The sequence below is a fragment of the Styela clava genome, chromosome 4, assembly GCF_964204865.1.
Source record: "Styela clava chromosome 4, kaStyClav1.hap1.2, whole genome shotgun sequence".
NCBI classification, from domain to species: domain Eukaryota; kingdom Metazoa; phylum Chordata; class Ascidiacea; order Stolidobranchia; family Styelidae; genus Styela; species Styela clava.
In genome coordinates, this window is record NC_135253.1 from 718,698 (window position 1) to 739,385 (window position 20,688).

A 20,688-nucleotide genomic window follows, 5' to 3' on the forward strand; every position below is an offset into this window, starting at 1 on the left:
CGAGGGTACGGGCCCAGGGGTCGGCAACCTTTTTCGCTCGCGGGGGCCAAGATTATGGGTTGCACGTCTTGGCGGGCCGCACATATATTTTTTTTTTTGAAAGTTAAAACCGGAACAGCGCGTGAAGACTGCGACAATTCCCGAACTCAACCAAGTCGTCCGTCTCATTGAATTTTTTTTACAGATGACATTTAATGTGACACTGTCTTGTTGCTGCATCACGCTCGATAGCTTCTCGACATCAGCGACACACTGAATGAAGCCAGGATTGGAACGGTTTTTAAATGGGCATCTTTAAACCTAGTTCTCTGCTTGTTATTTGTAATGTTCATTTTTTGAAAATAATTGTTCGCACACATATGTGGCCTACCTCCAAACATCAAATTGAATTTTGTCGCATGGTTTTTCAAATTTGGACAGAGATTTCCTTCAAGAAGTTACCTTTTGAAAAAATGAAGCAGTGATGCATCACTCGAATAGAATATGAATTTTTATTTCCTCATTGCATTGCATCTCAAGGAGAACCATTCGAATATTTTCTGCACTATTGAACCCTGCACTCAGCATCAACTTTCTTCTTGTGGCCGTTTGTCTAATTATAATTTCAAATTGTAGACTCGTTAAACGAGCAGCTGTTCACTAAATTGTTAGGTTATAATATAATTAAGTCTTAACGTGTCTCATAATAAATTTTGATTAACGCATGCGGCCCGCGAGCCGCGGTTTACCCACAGTTGAAATATGCCATAAACTGCCTAGTTATAGGCTAGATTGGATTCGGCTACTCAACATTGGAAAAATCCCAAATTCTGCGTTAAAATCCTACACTTCGAAATTGCGCAAAGCATTCAATCCATAACCGATACGACATATTTTGAAATGTTGTGGTCCATCAATTCAATGTTACCTGCCGTTGCGTCGACTGAAATATGAAAGCATTACTCCGAAATGCCGCCATAGTAATGTGTGGAAATGTGTCCGATTAAATCTTTTTTTTTCGATTCGTATTTCCCGATAAACAATAAAATTTTCAAAGGCAATCCTTTCGCGACCCCTAATCGATTGCAATGAATCTATGAGTATGACGTTATTTCTTATGTGTATTTTTCCTTTTTTTTCAAAAAATTTGGGCTGTGGATTCCATGCGAGAACTAAAACGTAATTATCGTCGTCCTGGTGGAACACAGGACATGCATATTATGTTGATACGATTTTTTCAGTCTTCTTCAATTTCAAATAATGGGGGGGGGGGGGGAGGGGTCTCTATTCTATGAGACTCCTAGGAAACATATTGCAATATGTTTACCACACCTGTTTATCAGCTTATTATGTGCAAGATGATGAGCAAGTTGATGCGGCAAGGGAAGATATGACGCATTAGGCATTGTAACCTATGACAAACCACATCTTTTCTCGTTTATATACAACTACATGCCCAGCTTCAAAATAGCAACCACAGCACTATAAATGTTTTAAAATCCGAAATATAATGCGCTTTAGTCATATGGGTTTACATGCGCTAGGAGGCGCAACGTCAAAATGTTACAGTAATGTTGTTTCACCGCACAGCCGTGATCTATATTCTATGGAATGAATGGTTTATGGAATTTATTAATATTGTTTACTGCTATAATGTTCAATAATTTATAAAAATCAGTACAGTTGTAGGCTAGACCTGTAGTGTCTGAGCAAAGATTTTACATAACAACGGAATGGACCTTTCCCCGAGCATCGACTTCCTTGTTTATTTCGTGACATTGGCAAATCAACAAGATGCAAAAAGTTACGTAACAATGCTCCCTTTTCGCATTCGCTCAGACACCTTTCTCACTCAGACAGATTTTCAAGCGTGGTCGTAAACATTACCTCGTTTTCGCGTTTTTGAACTCTATTTGTTAGTTTTCAGTTGTGTTTCGGAAACTTAAATGTAAATCAGATAATTCAATGATCACTCTGTCTTCCTAGGAGTTTTTATTTAATTGCAGTAATAAAACTAGTGTAGAAATAGCTGTGATAGACTAGGCTAAAATTCTTTACCGGTACTTTTAAAAAAGCAGATTGTTGTATGCGATGAATCATAATGATGGTTTGAAACACCTACCCATTTCACAGGCGCCAAATCGCAAAAGCACTTTTAAAATAGCCCCGAAAATTTGAGGCGCAGTTCTTACCACTTCATGGCAGCTCCTGCCACGAACGTACCACGCCGTCTCCTGCCATGGTTTTATGGCGCTATTACCGGTATATTTACAAATTCATGTACCATATTTTAGTTTATCATGCGAAATTATATCTACTTAAACCCTAACCCTAACCCCAAATCCATCCAAACTGTATCCATAAGAAAAAACATTCCAACTCACCAAATATTTATCACCATCAGCAGATTAGGGGCAGCCCTGCTATTACAGCCGACCTGCCGTGGTTACGGCAGTAAAATTGGTGGTATTCGATTTGCTGCCGTAACCACGGCAGCTCGCTATTGGTTTGTGGCAGCTAAAAAGTCAGTCGCCGTGGGTTTGGTCTTAGTGGCCGTGGTTTGGAAATCCCGCCATGGTTTTGCGGCAGCTGTAGACGCCACAAAATACTTGAAACTGCACTTGTAAAATTTTGCAATGGTAAAGTATAGGAAGAATTTTTCGGGGGTCAAAGATCGGGGAAAGGTCCATAGTAAGCCATAATAATATGTTTTCAGATGCGTGGACTCGGTGGTGCATTGTCTCTGGTCTGAGTGTACAGTACCGTACTGCCGAACCAATCCAAATGGATACAAGCAAAAGTCATTTCTGTGGCTGATATTGTGGATAACACAGTGCATTATTTAACAAATAGAATATATTCTATTGATCAAATTGGGGATCACAGAAGAAAGCTCTTTTATTTAAATAGATGCTCTAGTGAAATCCAACAGGTTTGGGGCAATCTACCTATTAGCTGGAAAGAAATTCTATCGAGAAATCATAATTTACCCGAAAACAGACTTGGAATCGATAGATATATGAACTCCAATTTATCCACCAAAAAAATAAGTAGTTTATTGAAAATAAGGAAAATCACAGAAATTGCTACACGGCATGATATGTACATTACACAAAAATTAAATTTGAATATTCCTATAGACTGGTCAAATATTTGGCAATATAAACTCTCAAATAAATATAAAATTCTAAGTTGGAAAATTTTACATAATGGTTTACCTACGGGGGACAAATTAAAATATTGGTTTGATGATGAGAATGGACAATGTGTATTTTGTAATGAAAATGAAGAAACCTGTATACATTTATTTTGTTATTGTGATTGGATAATTGACTTTTGGCAGTGGTGCAATGTAAGGGAAATCAATTGTGACATAATTATTGCTAATAATATTCATAGTGAAGTGGTATCATTAATCATTCAATGTGGAAAATCAGCCATATGGGAGTTCAGGAATAGTGTCAAATATGATGATGTATTCCAAATGCAATGTAACTTGCGAGCTATTTTTAAATGCAAACTCCTGGGTGTAATCAGATTAATGTCAGATTTTGATAGGCAAAGAATATTATCTGACGAAATTGTTGATGATGTACTACAAAAATCGATAATGAGTTGAAGAAATTGAGATTGTCTTGATTTAGGAGGTTTGACTATATAAATGATTGCATAACATAGACAGATTAAATGAAAATCTAGTAGCATGATAGGTTTTTGAATTTTCTGTCTAATTTTTTGAAACCTTCTCTTTTTCCATGCTAATATAAAATAATTAATTATATATGTACATAAAAATGCTATATTTATGACGAAATATGGACAATCTTCAATACAAACGGATATATGACGAAAAATGGATTATCATCACTGGGTTTGATATGTATTAATAATTGTTTATCCAACTGTTTTAATTTTCCTCAATTACCGTAATTGGAACGCAATACATGCAATTGGTTTCCAAAAAACAAAAATAAAATTATATAAAACAAAAACTGAAAATTTAATTGGCTTCAAAAACATAATTAAATAATTCCATATTGACTCTGGAATTGAATTTGGCAAAAAAAAAAAAAAAAAAAAAAAAAAAGTACTGCCGAACCTGTCTACAGTAATCTGGTGTTGCTTTAGTCATATGGGTTTACATGCGCTAGGAGGCGCGACGTCAAAATGTTACAGTAATGTTGTTTCACCGCACAGCCGTGATCTATATTCTATGGAATGAATGGTTTATGGAATTTATTAATATTGTTTACTGCTATAATGTTCAATAATTTAGAAAAATCCAAAAAATGCATGTCCAATAGAGTGATCTGAAATGATATTGTTATTCAATGTTTTTTTTGATTTTGAACGATATTGTTTCTTGCAATATTGTTTTTATTTAATAAAAATCCAATAAAAAAATAAAATAAAAAAAAACGCGCAGCCGTGATCATTGAAGATGGCTTAAAAAATAATTATTTTATTTTTTATTTGCTCATTGTGAACCATTAAAAAAATATGTTCTTGTTTTTAATTATTCCTTTTTTTTCTCATTGGTATCTCATTGGCGAGTGTATTCCTAAGGCTGTAACCCTTATTGCTGCATTGAGGCAGACATGTCAGCACAGCAGCATGTGGATGTTATGTGGTTATGGAATCGGGAATAAATGTGAAAATATAGAAATTTATTCATACCAATACTGACACGCGATTTCTTTTTTTAAGATAAGAGTAGTCTATCCAACTTGTACAGTTGTAGGCTAGACCTGTAGTGTCTGAGTGTACCGGTACAGTACCGTACAGCCGTACCTGTGTACAGTAATCTGGTGTTGAAAGTTTTTATTTTTTAATGAACAATCATAAAATTCATATGATGGATAGGCTAGCTAAGATAGGTCTCACTGCTGCACTGAGAGATCTGGAGATGCAGAGATGGGCAAAATAAACTAGCCAAAAATTGCTGTTGGCTATCTTATTCGTTAGTTGATGTTTACTAGTTTACTACTTTCAGACTTTGTTATATATATTGGGCTCCTACTATCTAGACTCCGATATAAAACAATTATATTAATCAGAAGTTATACATGCTCAAATTGGGAGCTTCTGTTAATTTTATATAACAGATCAACTCAATATCCATCCTTCAGTATTATTTTATTGCTCCGGTTAAACAAATTGAGATCGTCAATAACAAGAAATTATAAAACACGACCTAAATCACAAAATATAAATTGTACCTTAAATAGCATTGTCCTTAAGATAACAGCAGAAGTATCAAGAACAGCTAACCTTTCTCCCACCACTACATTTCCTTTGTCCCGATCAGTGTATTTAAATGGAATTGGGGGTTTCTCAATTTAGTGGATAATTTGTCTTAAATAAATAATCTTTATTTATTACTTTTTCGGGAAGAAGATTTTTCTCTGACCAATCAAATTCTGGTTCGTTTCGTTTTTGATAGGAGGAATCTAGGATGTGCACGATAATGATAATTTCTCATTTCATTGGCACTATCATTTAGGTCAAATATCTTGTAAAGTTTATGAAATGACCTATTTTAAGTTCAAAAATAGCCATTGGCCCGTGAGTATGAATCTTTTTATGCTCGTGGAAATTTACAGGTGCTAAGTCGAAAGTCAAGTTTTTAACCCTTTCCATGCGATTTTTATTTTTTATTAAATAATCGTATTTGCTACGCCGATTTTATGCATTTGTACCCCCACAACTAATCGATCGACTAACGAAAAACTAATGATCCTCTGCTGCCCACTGACGGCTCGTTGGAAAGCTTATTTAAAGAGCTTGCAATTGGCGATTAAAAAAAAATGTTTTTTTCAAAAGTGGTGGTCTGAGTCACAAACCGGATAGAAAAAAGGCATTTTTTTTTCTTGGGAGTTGAAACTCCAAACCGTGATAAAATATAGAAATATTCGCTAAATCCTTTACTGTTACCGCTTCGTGGTTGGCAAACAATAGCATAATATTGCTGTAGCAATTTCGTGATCTAACTCAAAATACTTTGGTAGATGGAAGGGATAATATGTCTTCTATTACCACCCAAAAAACATCGAAATTTGCATAAATTTCAAAAACACTCCCTCGTACCGCCGCAAATAAATATCCCGTCGTGAACGAAAGCGAGATTTACCGGCGCTTATGTTAATCTCGAAGAAGACTTCTTATCAATAAACTAAAACCCGGAAAAACTAGACCAACAGTTTGCGACCGATTGCTCAACAAAACAGTGGAGTACATCAACGTACCCGCCGCAATCTAGCGACTTTTGTCGTTGGTACGTATACATGCCCACCGCACGGAAAGGGTTAAGATTAATTGGGGTAATATTCGATGATTTAAAGTGACAAATTGCAAATTTGTTACAAAACATAACATTAATTAACAACATACAGTTATGTTCTCATGACAGTATGACATATGCATATCAGTATATACAAATATAGGCTTAGACCGGAGCTACCCTTGCCCAAACCACACTCAGACACTCGTGGGATGCCAGCCTTCAGGCCTCAATCATGCAGTCATATGACACCAGCCCACCATTGTGACGCTAGCCCACACTCAATTCCTATTAGGCCTGTAGGCCACAGTCGGATTAACTGTGCTTATTTTTACAGTCTTATGAAATTCGTTAACGTTTATACCGGTCTTACCGGTCTACTTACTGAATACAGCGCGAAACACCACAAAACAGCACGAAACAGTGTGAAGCAGAAAAAAATTTTGCAATGAGTTCGGGGCACCTTGTTTTGAGTTGGAGTACCACGGCAGCAAATTAAAAACACAAACCAACCTATGTAGCCAGTAATGCTATAATGGCAGGTCTGCCCCTGCTGGTGACACATTTTGGGTACCATAATTTAGAACATTTTCCATATGGATATGGTTGGCTTTAAGGTTAGGGTTAGGTAAAAAGGGTCCTCTAGAACAGTGATCACCAAAGTGTGGGTCGCGACCCCAGGTGGGGTCGCCTTAAATATTTATGGGGTCGCAGAGTGTCCGGCGATGTTTTCTTCTGTTATTATTTTATTGTGTGTGTGATGTCTTGGATATTACCAAATTGCCAGTAGACAAAAATATTACAGTTATTATAAGTAAAACGTCAGTATAACACAGTTTTAACGCTATACATTTTACACGAATAATAAGCATGCAGACAAGGAGTAATTACGAGAAAGTAATTATGACATGTTGATCACGAATGGGTTCGTGTGAAAAAGAATGAGCTGATACACAACAGTGTGCAGTCTACACTTCACTAGGCCGACTAGCATTATTCTGAATTAGAGTGATATCTCTATAATAAGGCTATTGTGTAACGACAATAATTTAAATTTTAAAGTAAACAGTTGCTGTGTTTTCACTGTAATGGACTATGATCGTTGCTTTTGCTTTATTGTTTGCCAAGTTTCACAAATGACTGAAAAACATAAAAGAAAAGGTCATGTAATCAATCCTTTTTTAAGGCATGGTTTAACCGAAATAAAGTGCCAAACGAAATGCGCTGTTTGTCAAAAAGTTCTATCGATAAGAAGCTTAAGCTACATTATTCCACAATCTCAAAAGCTCTGCGAAGAGAAGCAATCAGTTAAAAGTGTGATCAGTTTTTATTTGTTATTTTTTTTTTCTATTTCAATAAATATACTTTGGGGGTGCCAATGCTCATCATACGTCATAATTTTTTGTAATGGGGTCGCGTCATGAAAAGTTTGAAGACCACTGCTCTAGAAGTATGTGCATCAAGATGGCGCACAACCTGAAAATAGTATGTGTGTGTGTAGCGGATTCAGGTTGTGCGACATATTGCTGCACATACTTCTGGAGCACCAAAAAGGTAGATAAAATTTCGCATGATGACCTATAATCTGGTATATAACCTTGTAAATATACCGGAAATAGCGCCATAAAACCATGGCGAGAGGCGCCGTGGTTCTTTCGTGGCAGGAGGTGGTACTGACTGCGTCTCCAGTTTTGCGCTGTTTCCCTCTGTTTTGCGCTGGTTTCCTTCTGTATTCAGTAAGTAGTAAGACCCCGTTTATACAGTGAGTACAATAGATACTGTAGATGAATAATCCGTTGACCGCAGGGTGAGAGTGGGCTGGGGTAACTGTTTAGTTATAATGGTACTTTGAAGAAGTGTTTATATAATTACATATTTGTAAAAACTCACAATTTAAGTAGTCGAACAAAATTAAGCAAAGCCATTGACTTCTCTAAAACTGAGACCCATACAGCCAAATTGAAATTATACAGTAATAAGACCCCTGGAGTGTTTCCGCATCGGAAAATCTTCATATTAAGAATTAATGCATCTGAAACATAATAAATGGCTAACTAATCTAGTAACCCCATACCCAACATCGTTTGGGTGGCTGGTAATCGAATGAGAGGCCGTGGTACACCTTATGGTAGATTGTGATGTATACATTGTTGGAATAACAAAAAAAAATGTAAAAAATCTCATGTAGGCCTATATATTTCCAGCTTTTGAATAATACTAAGAAACGAATTTGAAAAAATATATACATTCGTGTTGTAAAATTGAGAAACAAAATATGTCCCTTTTTGTTTCCAATTTAAGTGAATACTTCTGTACTTGAGTTGAGTCTATAATTTTTTTTTCAAGAAAGTTTATACTACGTTTTCAGCAAAAATTTTCTTCCATAGATGCAAATCTCTATCATTGTTTTCTCTACATTTATTACATCTGTAGACTATAAAAGTATTTGCACTACTGCGCTATCGATATGGCTGTTAGGCCTAAAATTCGACCATCAAACGGTATTGCTGAAGAAGAGTCTGAAGAGTTATTCTGTGGTTATGTTATGCATCAGCAGAAATCATTTAGTCCAAAGATGCGCTGGGGACAATTGTGGACAAGCAAAGCAGATAATGGTTTAATGAAATGTGACATCAGACTTTTTAAATATGACATAGTGAGTCCGAAGCCTGGGACATTTACAAAGAAAGACCTCCGACTAAAATTGAGTTTTCAATTCACAGAGGAAGAATTTTGTGGACTTGAAAAAGGGGAACATTATATGAAAGGTGGAATGAGAAGATACATATGTGTGATACTTAAAGACAAGCATTTAATTGTTCAAGATGCTATCACTGCTATGACAGATACCGACCATAATGTTCTTGGTACCTGGTACAGCAAAATAACTGAAGCTATGCATTACATGAGTAGATGGCAGATATTTCAAAGTGAAAAGGAAACTGGCGATATGAGATATTTTCATGCAAGTCGTGTAAACTTATGTGAGTGTTTCAGCTTGCATAATTCACATGCTGGTCGGAAAGGGAAAATACTTCTGGATAAGTTATTTAAAACGGATTCTATTGCCATTGTAGATGAAGTACAGGAAGTTCATAATAATGGTGTTCAATGCTCCAGGGTAACTTTTTATGATAAAAATTACAGTGTTGACGTGAAGATATCTGTAGTCGTCCATGGTATGATGAAATTATCTGAAATATTGACAAATCTAAGTCAGGGACGTCAACCTGAAAGACCCACGTTATGTTCAAGATTTGATGATTTAAATGGTAATCCTAATCTTGTAAGGATACCTCCTGAACGGAAAAAAGACCCGCCAGCAAGAAGTTTACGAGATCTTTCTGGTTCTGAAAGAAATGGTTTGAACAACATTTATATTTCACAAGATGAACCTGATATGAGGCTTTCTGGAGATTTAGCTGCCGGTTCTTCTCACGCCATGCCTAATGTTTCACAGCGATCACCACAATCAATGCAGTTTAGGTTTAATCGAGTCCATAACCCATCGTATGAACTTCCTAGCAAGAATTCCAATGATACAGGGCACAGGTCGTATTCAAACCCATTTTCTAATGGTTCAGTAAATGCTGGACCTCGTCACCATAACACAAATCGTCCTCTAATGCCACCTCCTGAAGACTCCGGTGATCTTAAAAAAACTATGGATCCAACTTCTCAAATCAGTGTAGATTCGGACTATTTGACTGATGAAAATTTCACAGCTAATATGTTACAATCCAGTGCAACCAATGTTACTAGTGAAATGCCTGGAACCCCGAACAATATTGTCAGAATCGCTTCTAGAGAACATGTGGCTACAGATGAGACAGACAGACCCTATGTAAATTTAGCAAATCACGCTGATGCATTGGAAGGTGCTGTTGGAGATAGCGTGATGCAAACAATGGCACAATCTATTGATGAAGAACCAACTGATGCCATTCCACCTAAGGTGCCTCCGCGCGAAGCAAACAATGAAAATATTCAAGACTTGATACGTAATGCCATTAAACAACAAAATCTTCTTCCCACCTGTACCGACTCCAACCAGTATATAAACAGTATGAATATCGAAATGACTATTGCTATTCTCTTAAAAGATATCAATTCAGAGGCAGCCAGGGCAAGCTTGGGATTGCCATATAGCACGTATATGGCGTTGATTTTGGGCTTAGAAATACAAAGTGTATCACAAAGTGATTGGAGAGGACTAGCATCAGAACTGGAATTTTCCTTTCGTGACGTTGGAATAATAGAAAGTGCTGTTCAGACCTATAACTTATCACCCGCTCAGATTGTTTTATTGCATTGGTATCGAACACAGTCACCATATCCTTTCACTTGTTCAGTGCTTAAAAAGATATTGTTAAAGGCAATGCAAAGACTTGATTTAGCAGATTTGTTACCAGAAGAAGATGCTGATGATGAAAGCAGTCTCAGCAGTGAGAAGAACATGGATAAAAATTGATAGATCAGCAAAAAATATTGCTTGAAGTTTAAATTCTCAATAAGCACTGATTTCTGTTATAAAAGTTGATACAATGCAGGCTCACAATCATTCATTAAATCATGAACAATTTTTTTTTTGTATATAAAACTGTTGACAGTTATGAATTGGTTATTAAATGATGTAATTCTGTTATTTTCATTTATTATGTCCATATACCTATATATTTTTATTCTTTAATTTCTACTGATGGCCATTGAAAATAGTTATTGTATATTATACTTACCAAGTACAGAGAAAGTTATTAAATTCACTGACAAAGGTTTTACACATTTATAAAACATCAATACACATTATTTTGTTTTGTTAATACCTACCTATATTGCATTAATTATCTAGTACATTGTTGTTTGTTGTCACTTATGGCTGGCCACCCATCAGAGGGAGAGATATGCATATGCTAATAGTATTGTTGGAGTGAAATTAACTACCTAAATTTGAAGATTACTCACAATAGATTACTCAAGTCACAATATAATCTATCTTCTGTAAAAATTCGAAACTTCTGTTTTTCCAATTGATTTAACTGTCTGTTTATCAATAGTGCTTCCAATTAGGCTCTATTATTTTCAACTAGGGCTTCAGGTTATCACAATTTCAAACCAGGGTTTTGACGGTTTTCGTTTCCTAGTATAACTTAAAAAAATGATGTGAAAGCGTTAGTACCTTCAATTCATGATACATCTCGCTTTGTTACATAATAATATCAATAATGATTACATTTTTGATTATATTTTACTACTCAAATTGTGTTTGAAATGTTCAGAATGAACACATAAATACCCAGCAACTCTGCTGCATCAATTGATTGATATTAGTCCATTTCTGCGTCAAAGCATGTTATTCCTGTTTAAACCAATCAAGTTGCAGAGTCTCAACACCGGCTGAATTTGAAAAATTTTTATTCAAAGCAATTGCTCTCTATTTATAACAATGCACATTGGTAATTGGTGCAGAACAGTGCCTTTATATCTTCAAATTTACTATCCCGAGTGAACCCCGGGACGAACACCCAACTTATCATATGCTGTGTATTGAAAGCAGGTCGTAGTTGCATCACAGCTTTCATGCTTTATTTCACTTACCGTATGTGAATTGTTCATGACACTTTATGCATTGGAATATCGGATGTTTTGTTGCAAGTTTTTTTTTTTGTAAACTGGATTATGAACATTCCTTCCACATTTTTTATTTCTGATCAGTCTAGTTTTGAAAATATTGCATTTTTGTTGTATATAATGATTTTCCATCATATTATATTGCCTTTTTCTTTTACTTATTTTTACCATATTGATTTATTCTATCTGGTATTTTATATTTTTTTTTCTGAAAGAATGAATCAAAAATTTATGCTTTATATACTTTCCCTCTACAACATCTTAAATTTTTTTGGTTTTTGTTCGACATGGATCTAGTCTGTGACATGGTACAGATCATACCTTAACTAGAGGTTTTTGTGCAGTAACAATAAATGGTAGAAATTTTAATACATTTTGTCATATTATTTTTTGAGTATAAAACTATTCTATTCTACCTTGCGCTCAATAGGCATCAGGGATCTTAAATGCAAATGAGTTTGTTGCTCATGCACATACTAGATTGTTGTTATAGTTATATAGCATGTACAAGCTTAACACTCCATACAAATTTTACATGTTTATTAGAAATTAACTTATAAGCTTGAGTGGAAGGTTTTAATTCATTTAATGAAATTGGAAAAATAATATACCAATATAGAGACTCCACTAATAAAGAAAGGTTTAGGTTCTGTTTATTTGATTGGTCATGCTCCCCATTGATTTTTAAGATATAATTATGCAATTTGTTGAATATTGTGATCTGCATGATTTTTCATATGCTCAATTTAGTTATAGCAACAGCAGGCAATGATTTTTCTCGTACTAGTGTTACAGAAATCCTCTGTGCAATGCTCTTTTACCCTAGAAACAGTTTCATTTGATTTTTTGTTTTTCTTGTACATTTTAGAGATATACCGGTAAATATGATTTAGAGATATATTTGGAAAAATATGTTATAATACATTTGATAAATTGATATGGAAGTCCCTGACTGCAGGAGTGGTCATGTCGCTGTGGCATACAAAGGTCATGTGATAGTATGGGGAGGATACAATGTAAGTTGACCAATATGTAATTTTTTTTCACCTGAAATTTCGAATGAATGAACTATTGGCCATGTAAATTCATTTGTTGTGTGCTACAAGCAGGGATACAAATTTAGAGACTCAAATACTAATCACAAAATCAAGTACAACCACTCAGATATTAACATGTGGCATTCAGTGTTTATTCAGAATGAAGTATTGACTCGGGCTGGGGAGCTGGTTTGAAATCACAATGTCCCCAGCTTCAGCTGCGCAGGGTTCAGGCTCCATAGGCTAGGGGTGTAAGTTTCATAATTTCAGATGAGAGCAATTCTAATCAATTTGAATTGATTCGAAGCAATTTCAGAATAAAGCTACTCGATTCTATTTAAAAACGCTAGTAGGCACCCTGGAACTCAGATATAACTTGACGCCCACTGCCATGGAACTGAAACATCAATCTTGACTTTCGGTGAAACATACAAATACTAGGGTGAGTGGATAAACCATGAGAGAAATTCCATTCATGGATCGGTTTAGGTACTACAGCAACCCTTACAGACAGACAGAATGTCTGACATTACTTACAGGTCTCCTAAAGCGGAAGCCAAAAAATAATTATCCAGGTGCTATGAGGGGATAGATAGCATGACAGTATTTTTCTTGCGTTTACGGCTTCCCTCTAGTCATGACACTCCTGGAATTTGTTATATTTTATATGGGTCATAATTTTGCGAGGCACCTTATAAGTACTAATATAATATCATTAGGCCTATAATAAAAACATTATTATTCTCCTCAAAATCATTGTGCCTTCAAGATTATATCACAATGGGTATTGAATTTAACTAGCGTATTGCATTTTGATGAATTTTAGTAAAAACAATAAATAAAACAAGCAGTCAAATGCAATCTATACCGAATGCAAGACTCAAAACTGTTATAAGGAATTCAAATTATAAGCTGAAAATTATAGATTTCATTATTTGTGTGAATTATAATTGAAAAAATTACAAATGTATAACTATACTTGAAAGCTGGAGATACTAAAATTTCTATCTATTCTAATATGATAAGATTGGCTCCAACAAAATTTTAAGGCACCAGCTCCGACTTCCCAGCCCTGATTGATGGTAACTAATTCAGTTGCTATCTTGATAGAATCGATTGGTATCGTATAACATTCACTGTCATAACCTCTATCTTGTTTTTATCTTACCCAGGCAAAGGTTTTTTTGTTTGGAAAATCCATAATATACAGAGTGATGGCAGAGATTTATTTCTTCCGCTGAGACGAATACTACTAACCATACATGATCATTTTCCCAACTTGATAATATGCTCTATTGGATCTATGTGACTACTTCTCTAGTAGTATTTATTATTCTATATTCCCCACAGGAAGAACGTTTCATGGATTCAGAAGATGTTTGGTTGTACAATATCAACAAACGTGTTTGGTGAGCTTAAATAAATAGATTGTGTTTTGAAAAACAAATCCTTGATACCCAAGGTATATTTATGTGTCACTTTGAAGCAATCTTTTTTCGCTGTTTTTTTTTTTAAATCCTGTCATAACTTTAGTTGTTGAAGTTTCTAGTTCTATAATTTAATACTAAGATCAACAGCACCCAATAGAAATGAACAGAACTCTATTTCAATACAGGAAAAAGAAATTTACACAAGGAGATAAACCTCCCACTGCTTCTGGAAGCTGTGCCGCTATAATAGAATCGTCTCTCTACATCTTTGCTGGATTTTCAATGTTGGGCAACAGCAATTCTGTGAGTGTCATATATCAAAATTTTGAAGGACAAAATATCTTTCCTATTGCAGAAATCAGTATTAGCTTCATATCTTGGGCAAGTTGTGACAGTATAAAACAGTCAAAATTAGGCTCAACTAAACACTAGTATACACTGTTGTTCAACTAGAACACTATAGTTTAGTTAGTTAACAACTATACATAAGTTTAATATAGGCTTTTCATGTTGTTGGTACACTTGATTAGAGGTGAAAACTTTTGAAAAACTTGTTTTATTAATAATTATTAATGTTATATTCAAAAATCTTCGGACAAAGGTGAATAGGCTACCTAATAAAATTCTTTCATGCACCTGCTTGTTAAGATGCACATACTTGACTTAAAAAAATTCAACTGGATCAAACCAAATATTCACTCCAAGAAGCCATCTCGAAGAAACAAATTGGGATGTTGGGTGACTGGAGACAAGTAAGATTATAATATTGAAATTTAAAGTCTCGCGTCTGAGTTAGAGAGTGAATAAATATTTAGTATTTCGTCAGCTTACTGACGAAGTATTTCCTCAGCTCACTTCTCCCTATATCAAAATTCTCCCTTAATAAAGAAGTAATCGGTCGTGTGCCAACATGGATATAAGATTGATTTTAATTTTTCTCGCTGAATCATAGATTCATGCCGATCATGTTTCAAGTGGGTACTTCTTTAAGTCGGCTTTGATGTAAATCCTTTATGCCTCCTGTGATTTATTGCTCGGCCGCATACGACTATTTTCTATTACGATCATAAAATATAAAATAATTATTATTTTCAATCAAAATGCCCCTGACGATGTCGTCGAGAATGTGTGCAATGTGCATTCATAATCATAAGCCTAAATCGATATTCGAATATATTTGATGATTCGGACATTCCTCTGTGCAGCATATTTTTATAATAGATTAACTTCTACAGGATTATATTTTTTGGTGGATATGGAGAATGGTCATGTGATTCAGGGGATTTTATAGGACAAGGGAAATTCATTGCAGATCAATCGGTATGCTAATTTTTGATGCAGAAATATCAGGTTGTCTCAGATTTTTAAAATTGTGTCCTCAATTACTTATAGAAAGCTGTTCTTTGTTTTAGCAGTGGCTCCTCCATTTGATGGGATGGAATAATGACCTTCTATTATATGACACTGTGAAAAACGAATGGAAAGGCCTCCAGGTTGATGTAAGTCTCTCAAAATTTATAACAAAAGTGTTTAGAAATATTGAAGTATTGCTAAAATGTGAATTCGGTTTTGAATAACTTATCTATTACATTAGAATATGTCCACTCTTTATTTGAAAATCCAACTTCTGGATCATAAATTATGCTCTGCGAGCATTCAAACTAAAACCATCCTAAGTCCTTTTCTCGAGTACCGTCCATGGAGAAATGTAACACTGTATAATCACATAATGCTGTATATAACTATAAGCCGGTGGTTTACCAAATGCAAATTAGAAATGTATGTATGCCTATATATTTCTTCATAGTATCATTAGTATGTATCAGTTTTGATAATACGAAATGAATATAGCAGTCAAATAGCTTAGGTCGAAACGGTCTACAGCATTTTACCTTCACTCACTACTAGTTCAACTTCATTTTCGATTTATTTTCAAATTCATGAATGAACATGTAAACCATAAAATGCAAACTATATAGCCTCGCAGAAAATATTCTTTAATCCTTAAAATCTAGGATAACACGCCGTGCCCGAGAGCAGCTCATGCTTGTGCTACAGTTGATGAAACAACTGGATATCTTTTTGGAGGACGTCATCAGGTATGTACGGCTATACATTTTTCATAAATAAGTTAATACAACTCTATCTTACAGTTATTTCCATTACTCCTACAGACCGACCGTCTTGATGATCTATATTCATTAACATTGGACTCATTCCAATGGACAGAGATGTAAGTTTGTATTGTCATGATCATGAGCATTATTCAAGTATTATCGGTCTCGTACGATTAGGAGTCAATAATGGCTCAATGAAATCTCTGATCAGAAGTTATGTAGTTGGTATAATCACAGATGCGGAGACATGTTCAAATATGAGATGGACTGTTTCTTCCTTCCAACTGAAATATATACTAAACTATGTATTGACGTGAGTTTTAACAAATACCAAGTCTATTTATCATTTTACATGAAGTTTCAGAAATTCTAAGGCCTATTTTGTTGAAATTTCATTCATTCAAATATCCATATAGTTGTAGAATGTACCATGTTGAAAACCTTATATCTTGAAACAAAAGATTCAATATGTTATGATATAGCTTTCGACTAAGTTACTATACAGTAATGAATATATTTATTTTTATGGACAATACCTCACTTATTTACAGAGTTACTTTCAATCATAAACCAACAGGAAGATCGTGGCTTACGTTAACTGCTGTTGACGATGGTCATTTGTTTTTATATGGCGGCTTAACAACAAATGGAAGAGTGTTAGGTAATAAGATGAAAATGAGTCTTCGTTTCTGTTTGCTGATTTATCAAAAAGTGATTATACTATTGTCTTGAGTTTACATTTTATACCTCAAAGTTTCTTCATTGTGACTATTACCATGATTGGGATGTACTTCAATTAAACAATAACTATAATAAAGATTTTAAAATGAGTACTGCTCAAATCCAGCCTGTGATCTCATACACCTACACGGCAGTCACCTTTGTCGTGTCTTATATACCGGCTTGACACAACAGATCAAAAAAACATTGTAGGTTATTACTGTATTAAAAATGTAACTTATAGTAAAGATGTGGCGTGGGATTATTTCTTGAAGGTAATTGATTTTTGTCAGACAAGAGCATGTTTTTATTTAAAATTTCATTTAATTTGGACATATAGTTTATGTCCTGAATACAGAGGTCAAAACACGATATAAGTAAGGTCAAAAAGGATGTCATATTGTTGATTGTGATTTTCGTGGCTGAAAAAGGCCACCGATGTTGTGAGGTTATTACCAAATGACTGTAAATTTATGGGCATGTACGTGCAAAACCCTTTGTATTTTACTTCCTAACAGGTGATGGTTGGATCTTCTCTGTGGAGACCAATGAATGGGATAAACTCAAATATTCTCAATGTGGTGTTAAACGATGGCATACAGCTTGCGAAGGAATTTATCAGGGGCAGATATTAATATTTGGTGGATGTAAATCAAAACTATATGAAGATGAGGAGGTCTATTTTCTGATTTTTGAAGCGAATCTTATAGTTAGGAACGCATATTCATTGTTATTGTAGCTCGTTCTCAAGAATGTGCTGAAATGGTATCCGTCATCTTGTTGCACATACTACGGGAGTATCCATAAATGTTAGTCGTTCTTTCTGTCTTATAATGTAACAAAATCAAACTGAAATGCTTTTTTCTAAATGCAATATTTTGTTTTGGCAGCACCTGAATGAAGTAGTTGCATTCCAGCTATCACCTCTGCCTTTAGTCAGGTAAGACACATCTTGCTGTATTTCCTTTTTGTTGATTTGGCTTACATTTTATGTATCGGAACACATTTTTTACTTATATTAAATAAAGCACAATTTATTTTATTGTGAATCATCATCAACCTCAGTTTTAGGATAACATTTGTATCATTAGGAAATGATGTTAAATACCCCATTGGTAAGTCAACCAGGTATAATCTTGAGTTGTATGTACATACAACCAACCATTTGTAATATTCTATCATCTAATTGTGCCATACTGAAGTTAACCAGTGAGTAGTAGTTGGCTAGTGGTCCTATTGTTGAATTTAGCTATGTAATTTTCAAATAGGCTGTAGCCTGGGGTAATTATCAATATTGTTATTTCAACTATTGTCAAATGAACAAATCACAATGTTCCATTGTTTTGTTGGCTTGATAGGGAACTGAAAGAGAGTAGATGGATCACCATAAGAATAATCCACCTTGTTGGTCTTCTGTTTCTCTGATGTAAATAAATTATATTCTGGTTGGAAAGTTTTTTAGTTCAAATTAAACTTAACACTGGATAAGAGTGTATTCATTTTTATACAGGCTTGCTATGAACGTAGTGGCAACATTCAAGGAAAAGACATGCCACTGTTGGTTGGATTTACCTAACGAGTTGAAAGCAGATATCAAGCAACTGACAGATGGTGGATGATGGTATCAACTGCGGCGATACAAACTGAGTGATATTACTATCAGGTAGAACCATCTTGAAGTATGGCAACCATGTCTGTGATCCACATATTACTGACAGGTTTTATTCGGTGTACTGCTTGTGCACAAAATATCGATAGTCCCAACATTCTCTCATTCATATACCACTGTCACTGTGTATATCAACATATGTTGGTATTAAGATCTTCATGTAAGGTAGAGGATGAGTGGGAATACAGCAGAAGGCAAACTCTTTAGGACTTATTCATAAACATACTATAGAAAGGCCACAGTTTTGAAAATACCTGTAATTTATTTTTCAATTTTAATTTTCAGAAGTCTTTCGCTATAACCATAATTATTTATAGCACTAATATAGATTCTACCAAGCATGAGGTATGGAAAATCTCTTAGAACTAATTTTTTACAACTAAAAATTCTCAGTTTCAATGCTTCCAACAACGAACTCGTGGCTAACGTAGAATCTCTCATGGTATGCCATTGACATCATTGAATAAAGTCAGGTTGATCATTTCCTTGCTCCTGTGTTGCCTGTACCAGTGGTTTATGGCTTACAACCTCTCTAATTTCCATCAATCATCACCATTTATTTGTATTTCCATTTATTTGCCTGGTAGTTTATTTGTGCAACGGTAACTCTCAGTTGGTCATGAGAAACTATTGTTTATAAAATAACGTGATGCTAATTGCAGCCAACTATTAATAAGCACTATTTTGGGTGCCCTAGCTTGCCTCCTGGGTGTTGCACCATCTCCATCTTCGACCACGAACAGAGGTAGCTCTAATCTGGTATGTCGATGTCGGTATATTCGACTCCTTATTGAGTTACAAAATGTCCATACAGAATAGATAGATTTATTGATTTTTCAACCAAAATGAAATAAAAATACAATAAATTGATGCAATGTGTTTTGGTAAAGACTGTAGGGGATGGTCGAGATTTATAGTTATTTGATGATTATTTTTAGAGTATTGAACACTCATTTTATTTCGTTTTGAAAAAATAAATTAGCACATATTCGACGAACAAATCATTAGAGAGATCACCTGGTTACAGTTATCTCTTCAGTTCAATAATTCACCGGCTCCTATTTTACATAAACATTTAAAGGAGACTCACGAATCTCGTGTGTCCAAAACTTTACACACTAGATAAAAATTACATGGGGCTTTGCGGATTTGCTCATGTTGCCGTTATTATATAAAAAAAATCGCATTCAGGGTTCAATTGACTATATTATAGTCACTATAATGCCTGACGATGATACAAAACTTCCATGTGTCTTCGGCTTATTTGACTTTAGTTGACAAAATCTACATCGGTTGGACTTGGAAAAGTCTGATGCCAACATGTAAAATTTGTTTAAAAAGTCGATTCGTTGATATACTTTCACAAAAACTGAATAGATATGCGGCACCACTGAAGAATTACACGCACAGAATTGTTAGCCTTTGCTAATCAATTGTCCAGCGTAAGTGTGGAGAAGTATTGGCATCGTTGAGATTACGATGTGCCCCACGCAAGTTTGTTAAAAGTACTGGAAACGGTTCGAGCGTTGTTACCCGATTTGGACCGCTGACATCACGGGATGGTCACCGATAAGTTTACGTCCTTATCAAAAATTTACGGCAAATCTATTTCACAGGATTCATTGTAAAAACGTATCAATTGGCGATCTGTATCATACTTCCCTCGGAACCCTGGGATACGGGCCTGTCATAAACTAACTATTGTGCATATCGTCTTTGTGTATTGTACTTAAATTATAGTTTTATCGGTATATTTTCGCTATTTCGTGTATGTTGTCCCATTATAATTATATCGTAGGTTGTTGCAGACTTAAACTGCTAATATATT

At 34.9% G+C, this 20,688-nt stretch overlaps 3 protein-coding genes across 6 annotated transcripts in view; all 3 read left to right on the plus strand.

The window, feature by feature from the left end:
• The first annotated feature begins 2,151 nt into the window (after positions 1–2,151).
• Positions 2,152–20,688, plus strand: part of LOC120326162 (MPN domain-containing protein-like) — a 135,831-nt gene continuing 117,294 nt past the window's right edge. The window contains exon 1 of the mRNA XM_078111588.1: positions 2,152–2,602. The gene's annotated coding sequence lies outside the window, so the exon portion shown is untranslated. The remainder of the gene's footprint in view (positions 2,603–20,688) is intronic.
• Positions 8,086–12,756, plus strand: LOC120326153 (uncharacterized). Its single transcript, XM_039392391.2, has one exon. The coding sequence runs from the start codon at positions 8,727–8,729 to the stop codon at positions 10,728–10,730; it is 2,004 nt and encodes a 667-aa protein (XP_039248325.2). The 5' UTR covers positions 8,086–8,726; the 3' UTR covers positions 10,731–12,756.
• LOC120326167 (kelch domain-containing protein 2-like) lies at positions 12,763–19,730 on the plus strand. Of its 4 annotated transcripts, none has more exons than XM_078111448.1 (13): positions 12,763–12,903; positions 14,275–14,333; positions 14,540–14,657; positions 15,003–15,106; positions 15,590–15,674; positions 15,767–15,853; positions 16,370–16,453; positions 16,529–16,587; positions 17,023–17,132; positions 17,710–17,867; positions 18,082–18,131; positions 18,702–18,854; positions 19,013–19,730. In XM_078111448.1, exons 1-12 carry the CDS (start codon positions 12,826–12,828, stop codon positions 18,808–18,810), a joined length of 1,101 nt encoding a protein of 366 aa, XP_077967574.1. In that variant the 5' UTR covers positions 12,763–12,825; the 3' UTR covers positions 18,811–18,854; positions 19,013–19,730. The 4 variants fall into 4 exon arrangements, with proteins under 4 accessions (XP_077967574.1, XP_039248348.2, XP_077967573.1 ...); XM_039392414.2 differs by having other exon boundaries at positions 19,254–19,730; XM_078111447.1 differs by having other exon boundaries at positions 18,702–19,730.

Coding starts and splice junctions, on each gene's coding strand:
- LOC120326167 (XM_078111447.1), top strand. CDS start 12,826: ATGGAAGTCCCTGACTGCAGGAGTGGTCATGTCGCTGTGGCATACAAA. Junction 14,334..14,539: donor AATATCAACAAACGTGTTTG/GTGAGCTTAAAT, acceptor ATTTCAATACAG/GAAAAAGAAATTTACACAAG. Junction 14,658..15,002: donor TGTTGGGCAACAGCAATTCT/GTGAGTGTCATA, acceptor CTGCTTGTTAAG/ATGCACATACTTGACTTAAA.
- LOC120326153 (XM_039392391.2), top strand. CDS start 8,727: ATGGCTGTTAGGCCTAAAATTCGACCATCAAACGGTATTGCTGAAGAA.